The sequence below is a fragment of the Myxine glutinosa genome, chromosome 2 (assembly GCF_964187855.1).
Source record: "Myxine glutinosa chromosome 2, kmMyxGlut1.1, whole genome shotgun sequence".
Classification (NCBI taxonomy): Eukaryota; Metazoa; Chordata; class Myxini; order Myxiniformes; family Myxinidae; genus Myxine; species Myxine glutinosa.
The window spans coordinates 119,379,110-119,392,271 of NC_136262.1; the positions used below are offsets into that span (position 1 = coordinate 119,379,110).

Genomic DNA, 13,162 nt, shown 5'->3' on the forward strand with positions numbered 1-13,162 from the left:
ACTCAACGTCACGTGGGAATACTCATGGCTCTGACGCACCGAGTTCATCCTGATGAAGTTCGTTGACCATGAAAACGCCCATTTTTTTTTTTAACTTGAAGTGCTGAGGCTCGAATGTTAAAAAGATGGATTTACGGTACTAAGCCAATGTTTGCGATCATTACAAAAGCTTAAATCAACAACCGGATTCCTGCAGCAGTTTGAACCTCAAGCCAAAGCTATTATAAGCTTCAGGAAGTCAGGCCCAGCAAAGTTCCAAAGTTCCACGACGCCTGGGAAGAAGTAGTTATAGGACACGGACAACCACAGGACGGCAGGTAGAGATGCCCTTTCCATTTTTTAGGAACCAGCCAAATATACAAACTAAATTAGTAACAAATAGTAATAACAGTAAACACTGCAAACAATAATAAGCACAATTGGCCATTAATCCAGAAACCTGCATTGGCAATATCAAACCACCGACGTGCCCACAATACCGATAGGGAACCCTAAACCAGCCAAGAGGCATCCGTCCGGTGGCACAGCACAGGGGGCACCGGGAGGGCCGCTCGCTCCAATGGAGCCCGACTCGGCGAGCCTCACCTACGGACCCAGCCCGAGTTCGCTCGTTCCTTTCCGTTGCACCTCCATTTGGACGAAGCATCTTGCATAGAACTTTGCGTTGGCTTTTCAATTAAACATGACGTCATGGCACAAACACTGGGAACAATCGAAGAAATTCAAGTTTTAAATGCAGCATTTCTCTGATAATGACCTCAAGTTATCCACGTCACGGACGCGCAAGCCGGGCAGACTCCACAAGGCCCACCATGTCGGTTCAGGGCCACCTGGGAGAGTTCCCGGCGGTGCAAACCCGGCGTGCTTATTGGCTCCCTGAGCACCTAATGATCACCTAGTGATTTCCGGTGTAGGACATCATAACAGTTACTCAGTAGATCACACTTCCCTTAAACATAATTACCGCAACACGAGCAATCCTATAGGTCAGCTCACCAAGCACAGGTGCAGACCGGTTATAACACGGGAATTCCAGGAAAACCCATATGGAATGCGGAAAACGAGGGACAAGACAAGAACCAGTAAGTGTGGAAGTGAATTAAACGATTAATCATGAGAAGCTTGGGTTTTCCATCTCGAGGGAACAAATCCATCAAAAGTACATGGTGGGAGTACAACCATGTTTGGGAAAGAATTCAAAATGAAAGCGGCCTTGGTGTTCGTGTGCATCACATTCACCTTTTGAACCACTAACCATACGATCCTGGCATAAAAATAAAATGGAGACTCACTAAGTTGGTAAAGAAAGCGAAGAAAGAAAAGATTTAAAATGGAACTTTGAATACCTTGAATGTAAATATAAAAATGGCGAATATGGCGAATGGTGACCATGGACCCGAGGGCGAGCGATGGCCACGACGTCTGCCCTCCGAGGCCAAATCCCAGACTAGGCAAGCAAAAAAGGATTTCCTGAAGAGGCCATGGGAAAATGGAGGGTGGAGCGGAAGCTACAGTTTTGTGTCAAAATCAAAACCGTCATGAAAGAGGCGAGAGAGCGACCCGGGCCTCCAACGCCGAGGAGCCGCCACACGTGTGGTGAACGGAGACCGTTTCACGTTTACGCTCGTGTGGAGGCCACGTGCAATGGGAGCGGGCGGCGACCGCTTCGTCAGGGTCCACGACGGTCGGGATCCGTCCGAGCGACGAGCGACCGGCACCTCGGGCCCGAGGGCGGCCGGCGTATTCCAGGCATGGGGTGCCGACGTACCGGCGCGTGGTCTCGAGGACCGCCAGGGTCGCGACCCTCACGTCCGGTTCCATCGACCCCACGTGATGCCACCCTTCGATTTTGCCGGACACCCTCGGGCTACGTCAGGACTCCTCGGCGGTCGACCGTTGAACCGCGGCCTCCTGTTCTGGTTCGGGGCTCGGGCTCGACATCGGCGAGACGTACGGAGACCTGTTGGAAGAGGAGAGAGATGAAGACATTTTAGAATTAAAATATTTTAAAAATTCAAATTATCAAATATAAACAGAATACAGGTTAAGAAGATTTATAAACATCCTGAATGGCACATTCATTCACAGTTAACATCAAAATATTGAACATTCCTTTATTCATTCATTTTTACTCCATTATTCTTCATTCATACATTCCAACAAAACTCCTTATTTTGTACATTTTGTAACACCTGTAGAGTCCACCTGTTGCACCACAAGGTACCATGACAAACCAAGCGCTTTAGTTGTTTGTTTTTATTGCTAAGGTTTTTTTGTTTTTTTTTATTGTAAAAAATTATAAATCGCCGTTTCTAACGTTTTATAAACCCAAATGTGAATGCGTTCTCCATTCAGAGAACGATTTGCACTCTAAAGGAGCAGATCATTGTTCATTGTAGAGCAGCGATTCGTTGTTTCATGACAGGTACCGAAACAGTCTTCTTAGAAAGACGTAATTCAAGCTCTGAATCAAAAGAACACCAGAGACTTCATCGAATTCCTTACTCCACGCACTCGAGAATCAAAAACATGGGCGGGCTCTGCGAGCGGCAAATTTGATTGGTTGCAATGACATAAAATGCAGTCATATTTTGTACAAGTACCGTTGAATCTAAGCTTGTTGAAAGAACCAAAAGGCAATTTGTGTTCTACAGTGTTCAAGTTTATAATTAAACAGAAATAATATAAAGATTTTATAGGTTGTAGGAAAAAAATTCGGAAGGGGAGACAGAGACGGGAGTGGGAGGGAGACAGACAGACAGACAGACAAGAGGAGAAGGGAGGGAGGAAGGCAGACAGACAGGAGGGAGGGAGACAGACAGACAGGAGGGAGGGAGGCAGACAGACAGGAGGGAGGGAGACAGATAGACAGGAGGGAGGGAGACAGATAGACAGGAGGGAGGGAGACAGACAGACAGGAGTGAGGGAGACAGACAGACAGGAGGAAGGGAGACAGACAGGAGGGAGGGAGACAGACAGACAGGGCTGAGGGAGACAGACAGACAGGGGTGAGGGAGACAGACAGACAGGGGTGAGGGAGACAGACAGACAGGGGTGAGGGAGACAGACAGGAGGGAGGGAGACAGACAGGAGGGAGGGAGACAGACAGACAGGAGTGAGGGAGACAGACAGACAGGAGTGAGGGAGACAGACAGACAGGGGTGAGGGAGACAGACAGACAAGGGTGAGGGAGACAGACAGACAGGAGTGAGGGAGACAGACAGACAGGAGTGAGGGAGACAGACAGACAGGAGTGAGGGAGACAGACAGACAGGAGTGAGGGAGACAGACAGACAGGAGGGAGGGAGGCAGACAGACAGGAGGGAGGGAGACAGATAGACAGGAGGGAGGGAGACAGATAGACAGGAGGGAGGGAGACAGACAGACAGGAGTGAGGGAGACAGACAGACAGGAGGGAGGGAGACAGACAGACAGGGCTGAGGGAGACAGACAGACAGGGGTGAGGGAGACAGACAGACAGGGGTGAGGGAGACAGACAGACAGGAGGAAGGGAGACAGACAGGAGGGAGGGAGACAGACAGACAGGAGTGAGGGAGACAGACAGACAGGGGTGAGGGAGACAGACAGACAGGGGTGAGGGAGACAGACAGACAGGGGTGAGGGAGACAGACAGACAAGGGTGAGGGAGACAGACAGACAGGAGTGAGGGAGACAGACAGACAGGAGTGAGGGAGACAGACAGACAGGAGTGAGGGAGACAGACAGACAGGAGTGAGGGAGACAGACAGACAGACAGGAGTGAGGGAGACAGACAGACAGGAGTGAGGGAGACAGACAGACAGGAGTGAGGGAGACAGACAGACAGGAGTGAGGGAGACAGACAGACAGGAGTGAGGGAGACAGACAGACAGGAGTGAGGGAGACAGACAGACAGGAGTGAGGGAGACAGACAGACAGGAGTGAGGGAGACAGACAGACCCAAGACTGACCGTGCAGTAGAATGGCTCATGAGGCTAGTGCAGGACTCCATCTGCACATCCAGGCCACGCTTCATACTGCACATCTCCATGTACTCATGCAGATGTCTCGTCATGTCATTCTTGGCATTCTGCAGTTCAAGCTGCACAAACACACAGACACAATCTCTTAAAACTCCTCAACTCCAATCCATCAATCACGATCTAACACTTCAGCCTCGTCGGCGTTCGTTTCCACGACTAGACAAGTGTGTACTGTTCTGGCTTGGTCGATCGGCATCAACCTTCAGGTTAGTTTTTTGTGTATATAGTCAAACCTCGAACACAAAACAGATCAGGACGCAGCACACCAGCAGACGGAGAAGGGGGAAATCGCAACAGCAGGGTGGAGGGAGAAAATAGACGGTGACGGACAAACAAGGGATGCAGGTAACGATGAGGGGTAGTGGAGAATGCAAAGGGTGGACAAGGTCGGTACAGAAGCAAAATTTTGAGGGGTTGGAGGAAGGAAGGGAGGGGTGCGGGATGGTTTAACAGGTGTAGAAAAAATCGTGGTTTTGGATTGGGGATGATTTGAGATGGTGGTGAACAGCTGTCTTGAAGACCTCTAGGGAAGAATGAGATTGAAGATGTGGAAGCTGGTTTCACCGTTGGGAAAAAGAGGAACAAATGAGTGAAGGTGAGCAGTGGTTCTGGATTGAGGCAGCTTTACTAGGCGGGGGTTGCTGGTGGACCGCGTGCATCCTGCAGATACTTGAGGGGGACAAAGCATGGAAAGGGAAGAGGGTGCAAGACCAGAAAGGAGGCGGAAGAAGACAGAGACTACCGACCTGTTGGTGGTGGCAAAGTGATGGGCCCAAAGACCCGGCTTCATCACGAGATTACAATGATCTTGAAGGCCTTGGTTCCCACGGTGTCAAGCTGAGCAAGATGCGAGGCAGGGGAACCAGCCCAGAGGGGGGAGCAGTACTCCATCTACCTGTGGATGGTGTTGTTGCCGTTTTGTATGCAGCTTATCACTGCTGGTTGCATCAGTTTCTTGAAGTGCATTTGTGCCACTGATGCAGTGCCCCCGTTACCAGCAAGTTGGTCATAATTTTGCCGACCACGGAAGGACGATAAGCCGAGTCAACCCACCTGGTGTTAATTCAACGGCACGACAGGGGCTCGATCTCAAGACCCTCAGAACTTAAACAAGCCTCCTTTACCGTTAAGCCGACACCAAGCAAGCTGTGGATGAAGGCCTTGTAGGTGGATAGGAGCTCACGTGTGCCAAGGAAGGACTTTGAATGACTGAGGGTGCCCATCCGGCATCTGGCTTTGGAGGCCAACTTGGAAATGTGGTTTTCAAAGGAAAGATCATGGCAGATAGTGAGATCCAAGAGTTTGAATGACTGAACTTCTTAGAGGGTTGTTGAGAAAGTAGAGAGGAGGGTTTGCGGAACGGTCCTTTCAGAGAGAAAGAGAGAGTGAGTGTGTGGGATTTATCAGGATTGAAAGACATATTCCAAGTGTTTGACCAGTTTGCGATTATGTTAAGGTCTAAGGAGAGGGAAGAGGCTGCGGCCTGTCTGTCAGAAGGATGAGGGATGACACGGCAGTGTGTGAAGTCATCAGGAAAGAGTTGAAGAGGATTTTCCAGAGAGACAGAAATATCATTGATGAAGATCAGGAATAGAATGGGGCCGAGAACACTGCCTTGGGACACTCCAGCCTTGACATGGAGAGAAGACAAGGTTCCGTTGAGAGCCACACATTGTCGATGAGAGTCGATGAAGTCATTAAGCCATGTGTGTAGTTGGGTTGAGATTCCATAGGCAGACAGTTTGGAGAGCAAGGCGGGTTTCTAGATGTTTACATCAATTTTTGTGGATGCTTCTGTAGATACACCGAGCCAATGCCTCCAAAAGGCCATTTTTGCCTTTGGTGAAGCCATGAGATGACCGTGATGCAATTGGAACCTCAGCAGCACATCTCCCAAGTCATGACCGAATCGTCTACTTTCAAATCGAGGATCACTGCAAAAACATAATAAATATACAATCCAAGGCCTCCCTCGACTTTCCCTCGACTCCCTTTACTCTTTATTCCTCTCCACCCACCCCATCCCATCCCTCCTCCCCCTATTCTCAAGCCTCGTCCTCATCCCGACTCCTAAAGGTACATAAAACATAGACGGCCCCAATTCAATATCACAAAACGTGTTGGTAATATGACGTCACACTGACCAAACACCCTGAGCCTACTGTTTGGAAATGAGACAAAGCAGCATGTGTTGGAGGAGGGAATGTTTGCTTTGGCATTTTTACACTTCACCGGAAGCCTTAACACCCTCGGAATGCACACAAATCAGTATTTCGACCGAGACGTGGAGTGGAATTCCTGCAAACAGTCAAAAGGAATTCTCCTTCCCTGCCAAGGAATCGCCAAAGAGCATGTGCGGAATGGATCAAAGGCGGTCATTTTGGGATATTTACCAAATCCAAGCAGGGAGGTAGTGAATAAAATTAAATAATTTCCTACTTACAGTGCCTTATGAAGCCCTTACTATGCAGGTACCGATGCTCATTAAAGAAGGATCGACAGTTAATGGGGCGAAAGAGAAACGAGGACGACAATGCATGGATGGTCTACAGGTCAAAGGGAAGATAGGGGGACGGTCTCAATGGGTGTAAAAAGGCTCAAGGGTATAAATGGCAGAGACCTTAAGGTGTCAGATGGGTGCAAGCATGGAATCCCGATGGGAAGACAGTTCCGTGGGTAAAAGGTGGATGAATGAATCGAGATAGATGTCAAGTTTACACACGGGGAGGGTAACAAGGTAAGGGTTTCTGATAGAACTCATGCAAACCACAGGGGGTAGGAGCATGGCAGAGAGGAGGAAGGATGGGGGTGGGCAAAGCAAAACCATAAAAAAGAGACTAAAAGAAAGCTAGGCCTCCAAGTGGCACGTACAAACGTGCATCTCGCTAATCAGGCCATCGTACCTCAATCTCGCTGATCGTTTCCTGGTATTCTTTCTCTCGACGCTGGAACGTGGTCTCCGTTTCCAGTATCACGTTCTCCACAGAATCCGTCTGGAGCGGTAAAACGAGAGGTAGGGCAAGCGCAAACAAATTTGATTGGTGGGCTCAGGAAGTAGGGGTTCTCAATAGAAAAACAATAAGGACTATTTATTGCGTCAAAATAATAGAAAAACAAGTAATTGGACACACGAAGGTAGAACATGATGACATACCCAGCCCTCATCTTTCATGGGTGTGCAGAGGTTCTCATTGGTAAGCATCTGGAGAGAGAAAGAGGAACATAGGCACAGAGTGAGTGGGTGGGTGAGTTTGGCAATGAGTGAGAAAAGTAAAAGCAGACAGAAATGCAAGGCCCGACAAAGCAAAGGTAAATGTAGTGATCGGAGTTCAGATGATGGGAGGAATGGCCGGGGAGGTTTAAATGCGATGGTTCCAAGAGGTGAGGGGGTAAGGCCTGTAATGGAGGAAGATTGAGATGTTCGGAGAAACGATGGGGGGTGAGGGGTGGGAGGGAGAAGGAGGAAGACAATAACATCATACGTTTGATGTTGGAAGATCATCCCACAGAAGAAGTGTGTTGTCCATCTCCTCCCATGTCAGGCTGTCTGAATCAGAGTCGAAGTCCGCAACTTCACGGCTGCAAAACAGTAACAATGTCACCCATAAACAGACACCAGACATGAGAACTCAAGGTCATTGCAAATGACCCATAAACACCAAAATGAAGGTCAAGCAATCAGTTTAATTGATGACAAATGAACTCAACCAGGTGTTGAGATGCGTGCTGCAGACAGAGGGCATCCTTTGCTCACTTTGAATAAGGCCTCAAGCCTTAAACGGCGCTTCACCTCTCACTTCCTACGGCGGCTAGCACACCTCTCTCAACGCGCAGTCGAATGAACGAGACTAGACTTGAGAGAGACTAGTTTACTCTTGTGAGTTTCATGGATTCCAAAAACAAGAGGCGGAAGAACACATCCCCTCACCACGCCATCTTGGTCTTTGCTCAGCATCCACCTGGTGAACTTACGCTCTTTTATTTTCCTCTAAACTTCACCTATGACTGCTGATACCAAGGACAATGGAGCCCGCTACCAGGAAGCAAAGGAAATTGGTGTCCATGGAGACCAAGAAGGACATTGTGAGACATAATGAGGGTGCAGAGAGGGCAGTGGTCATTTCCAGATCTCTCTACCTGCCACCAACGACCGTACATACGGACCGTCTTTAAGAGCGCCAACGAGTTCACGGAAAGCATCAATAATGTGACCCGGTTAACGGCTAAAAGGGCCAGCTATCCCAGCGACAGCGTGATGAAGACGGAGCGGATGTCCTTTACATGAATCGAGGATCAGAACAAGTGAAAGCGGCCCCGGAGCATCATGGTGATCCTCTACGATGACTCGGTGCCGATGGAAGGGGAGGATTATTAAAGCAAAGGTATATTGAATGTAAATGTACAAAACAGATGCTTTTTGGCCTCGATAAATGTTTTTAGTGCAAAACAAATTTCGGCTTGGGACAAATTAAATGGTATTTAGATCAATTGGAATGGGAAAAATCGTTTCCAACAACATCACACTTTTTAGGGACACATTGACGACGTAGGAGACCTCCTTGCCGCTCCACCAACCAGTCGGCCTTTCCTCAAGTCAGAAGATACTTGTGATAGTAATCACAAGTATAACATCAATATAATATGATAATAATGTGATAGATGGAAGGTAATTTCCTTTCACAAAGCTCAGAACAAGTGTGTGTCTACCCTCAGGAAAGCCAGGAAACAATATCTCTCCACTCTCAAGACTGAACACTCAAACCTGTCTCTCTCTTCCAAATCCTGGTGGCGTCTGGTCAAATCTGTTTCTGGTGTTTGTTCCCCCTCCATCCCCTCCCTTACCTCAAATGGCTACACAGCTGACTACGCACGTGACAAAGCTGAATGCCTCAACTCAGTGTTTGTCTCTTATGTCATCAATATGTCCTTAGAAAACCATATTTCCAATCTGGCCTCCACAGCCAGTCGCCGAATGGGCATCCTCCGTCATGCGAAGTCCTTCCTTGGCACACCTGAGCTCCTCACCACATACAAGGCTTTCATCGCAGCTCAATGGAATACTGCTCTCCCCTCTGAGCCGGTGCTCCTGCCTCACACCTAGCTCGTCTTCACGCTGTTGAAACCAAAGCTTTCAGAATCATTGGAATCTCCCATGATAAAGCTAACCCCGAGGGCCTTTCACTTACTCACCACAGGCAGGTTGGTGGTCTTCGTCTTCTACCGACTCCTCTCCGGCCTTGCTCCCCCAGCTCTGTCTGTGCTCTGTCCCCCAAATATTCCGACAGGTCGCACAAGATCTGCCAGCAACCCTCTTATGGTTAAACTGCCAAAATCAAGACTCTCTGCTCACCTTCACTCCTTCATTCCTCTTTTCTCCCACTTCTGGAACAAACTCCCTCACTCCCTTCAATCCCACTCCACCCTCCAGGTCTTTAAAACAGCTGTTCACCACCATCTCTTATCTTCCCCCATCCAAAACCTTGATCTTTTCTACCCCCATTAAATTCACCCCAGATCCACTTTTTTGAAATACCGACTTCTTTCCTGGAAGTCCTAGCTGTGTGCATGTGTTTTATACCTCCCCCCCCCTTCCCATGCCTCCTCCCCCCAAGCCCTCTCCCTCCCACAGATCTCCCGATATCCCCGTTCTCAAATGATGTACTTGTATGCTTCCCTCTCCCCATATTTTCTTCCGCTCCCTTTATCTTATGTTTTATGTGTCCGTTTATGTTTTTTGTGATTAATGTGACACGAGCCTCGATCTTGTATACAAAAAAACAACAAAAAAAGGGAAGCGAGCGTCTTGTGCCAACACCTTAGCGTCAATAAATATCCAAATGACGCATTCGACCTTTAAACCAGGTATAGCCTTCTAACCACAGCACTGCCTACAGGTAAAGCGTTCAGCCCCAGGAGCAGTTTGGCTTCAGTGCTGTTTGTTTTGACGACGACATTTTAACAAACTCAACAAATGTGGGTACCACGAACCGGCCTGGCACGCAAGACCCCGAGGAGAGAAGCTGCTGCGCCCTCATTAATCTTCCTCAGAACATCTCAGCATTTGCAACACCTTTTTGGAATGGAGCTGGTGGTGCGGTGGGTGGTCCATTGTAGAAACGCGCTAATTCTTTTTAATTTCCCGATGGACAAATTATCTGTTTAAGTTTTACGTACCAGTAAATTCCTCTTTATTAAAGGGGAAATAAGAGGGTGTGTTTCGACTTCCAGATGACAAGATGAGAGAAGAAATAACCAAAAATTACCTTTAAAATGTCAAACCTGTAATCAAGGAATGTACCTGCATACGAATGCAGACTTCACCTCGGAAAATTAAACTTTAAAATAAGATTAAAATGACATAATAGTGAAATAGTCAGTTTGCCAATTTCCTGTCTGGCTGCATGCCTCCACACCCCTGATGATGTAATCATCGTCACACAGAACCTCCTCTACTGGAATAATCGCTGGAACAAGGCAAACACCGTGGGACAAAACCTCTTATTCTGGAATAAAGTAAACACCGTGGGACAAAACCTCTTATTCTGGAATAAGGTAAACACCACGGGACAAAACCTCTTATTCTGGAATAAGGTAAACACGGTGGGACAAAACCTCTTATTCTGGAATAAGGTAAACACGGTGGGACAAAACCTCTTATTCTGGAATAAGGTAAACACCGCGGGACAAAACCTCTTATTCTGGAATAAGGTAAACACGGTGGGACAAAACCTCTTATTCTGGAATAAGGTAAACACGGTGGGACAAAACCTCTTATTCTGGAATAAGGTAAACACGGTGGGACAAAACCTCTTATTCTGGAATAAGGTAAACACCACGGGACAAAACCTCTTATTCTGGAATAAAGTAAACACCGTGGGACAAAACCTCTTATTCTGGAATAAAGTAAACACTGTGGGACAAAACCTCTTATTCTGGAATAAGGTAAACACCACGGGACAAAACCTCTTATTCTGGAATAAAGTAAACACCGTGGGACAAAACCTCTTATTCTGGAATAAAGTAAACACTGTGGGACAAAACCTCTTATTCTGGAATAAGGTAAACACGGTGGGACAAAAACTTCTTATTCTAGAACAAGGTAAACACCATGGGACAAAACCTCAGATTCTGGAACAAGGTAAACACCAAGGGATAAAGGCTCGTCTCCTGGAACAAGGTAAACACCACGGACCAAAACTTCATCGCCAGGAACAAACTCCAACAGGGCAAACACCGTAGCTCAAGACACACCACAAAATAATCAGGACTAGAAGGACCGGATACACCAAATGAGGAAAACATAAAATTACTGTCTCAATTTGATACAAGCCGATGGGTGTCCTTTGACCTCATCCTGATAACAAAGGATCCTCTAAAGAGCTGCTTTTACCATAGAGAGGCTCGGACGGGAATGAGAACACCCACAAAACCATTATTGTTCATTGACCAATAAACCAGAGAGAGATCAACGTGGATCATGATGGGTGGAGCGAGTCGGTACACAAGTACAGGTAAAAATAAAGGCAGGTGCAAACTTCAAAAGAAAATGCTTAAAATACCTTTGTCTAAATTTAATTTTTAACAAGACGAAAGTTAACAAATGCCACATCATATAAACAACCTGTCACTGACAAGTGAAAAGGTAGAGAGAGGACACCAAATCGAAGGATTTCTCTGTTCGTGACGATGACAACAGCAAATAAAAAGGATGAGTTAATGCGGTTATTTAATGACTATTTGTGGGATAGAGAAACACAAGAATGGCAAGTTTTATTTAGTTCATGGACAACAGCACTCGTAGACAGGTTCCACCACACCGCTGGGATACTTGGGGAACCCCCCACCCCCCCCCCCCCTCCCCTCCTTAGCCCCGCCACCCATAACCCCCAACATCAAGGCAGGATATTCAAACTCAGGCCTACCCTCAATTTTGAAAACGGATGTGTTCGAATCTGAGCACAAGCTGTATCCCTCCCACACATTAACCTCATACCCCTCCTCTCACCCCCTCACGCAACAGGAGTAGGGGTACGAGAACACGAGGAAAACGACAATGTGCGAACACCAAGGTGCTCAAGATTGTGAACGAATGATGATGTAGCATGTGAAGGAATGTGGACTTCATCAGGTAAAGTGAAGCAGGATTAAAGCAAACTGACTACAGGAGGCTTGTTTAACCGTCGTCACCCATAGTCACCATGTCACCCATCGTCACCATGTCACCCATCGTCACCATGTCACCCATCGTCACCATGTCACCCATCGTCACCATTTCACCCATCGTCACCATTTCACCCATCGTCACCATTTCACCCATCGTCACCATTTCACCCATCGTCACCATTTCACCCATCGTCACCATTTCACCCATCGTCACCATGTCACCATGTCACCCATCGTCAACATTTCACCCATCGTCACCATTTCACCCATCGTCACCATTTCACCCATCGTCACCATTTCACCCATCGTCACCATGTCACCCATCGTCACCATGTCACCATGTCACCCATCGTCACCATGTCACCCATCGTCACCATGTCACCCATCGTCACCATGTCACCCATCGTCACCATTTCACCCATCGTCACCATGTCACCCATCGTCACCATGTCACCCATCGTCACCATGTCACCCAACGTCACCATTTCACCCATCGTCACCATTTCACCCATCGTCACCATTTCACCCATCGTCACCATGTCACCCATCGTCACCATGTCACCCATCGTCACCATGTCACCCAGTCACCCAACGTCACCACGTCACCCATCGTCACCACTTCACCCATCGTCACCACTTCACCCATCGTCACCACTTCACCCATCGTCACCATTTCACCCATCGTCACCATTTCACCCATCGTCACCATTTCACCCATCGTCACCATGTCACCCATCGTCACCATGTCACCCATCGTCACCATTTCACCCATCGTCACCATTTCACCCATCGTCAGCATTTCACCCATCGTCAGCATTTCACCCATCGTCACCATGTCACCCATCGTCACCATTTCACCCATCGTCACCATTTCACCCATCGTCAGCATTTCACCCATCGTCACCATTTCACCCATCGTCACCATTTCACCCATCGTCACCATTTCACCCATCGTCACCATTTCACCCATCGTCACC

General features: G+C 47.9%; 1 protein-coding gene across 1 annotated transcript in view; it reads right to left on the reverse strand.

The window, feature by feature from the left end:
- Positions 1–304: 304 nt before the first annotated feature.
- LOC137421334 (intermediate filament family orphan 2) overlaps positions 305–13,162 on the reverse strand; it is a 51,099-nt gene continuing 38,241 nt past the window's right edge. Inside the window, exons 6-10 of the mRNA XM_068107274.2 lie at positions 7,505–7,601; positions 7,177–7,224; positions 6,926–7,015; positions 3,951–4,081; positions 305–1,960 (exon numbers count right to left, since the gene is read on the reverse strand). Of these exons, the coding sequence (XP_067963375.1) occupies positions 1,873–1,960; positions 3,951–4,081; positions 6,926–7,015; positions 7,177–7,224; positions 7,505–7,601 (454 nt within the window). The 3' untranslated portion in view covers positions 305–1,872. The remainder of the gene's footprint in view (positions 1,961–3,950; positions 4,082–6,925; positions 7,016–7,176; positions 7,225–7,504; positions 7,602–13,162) is intronic.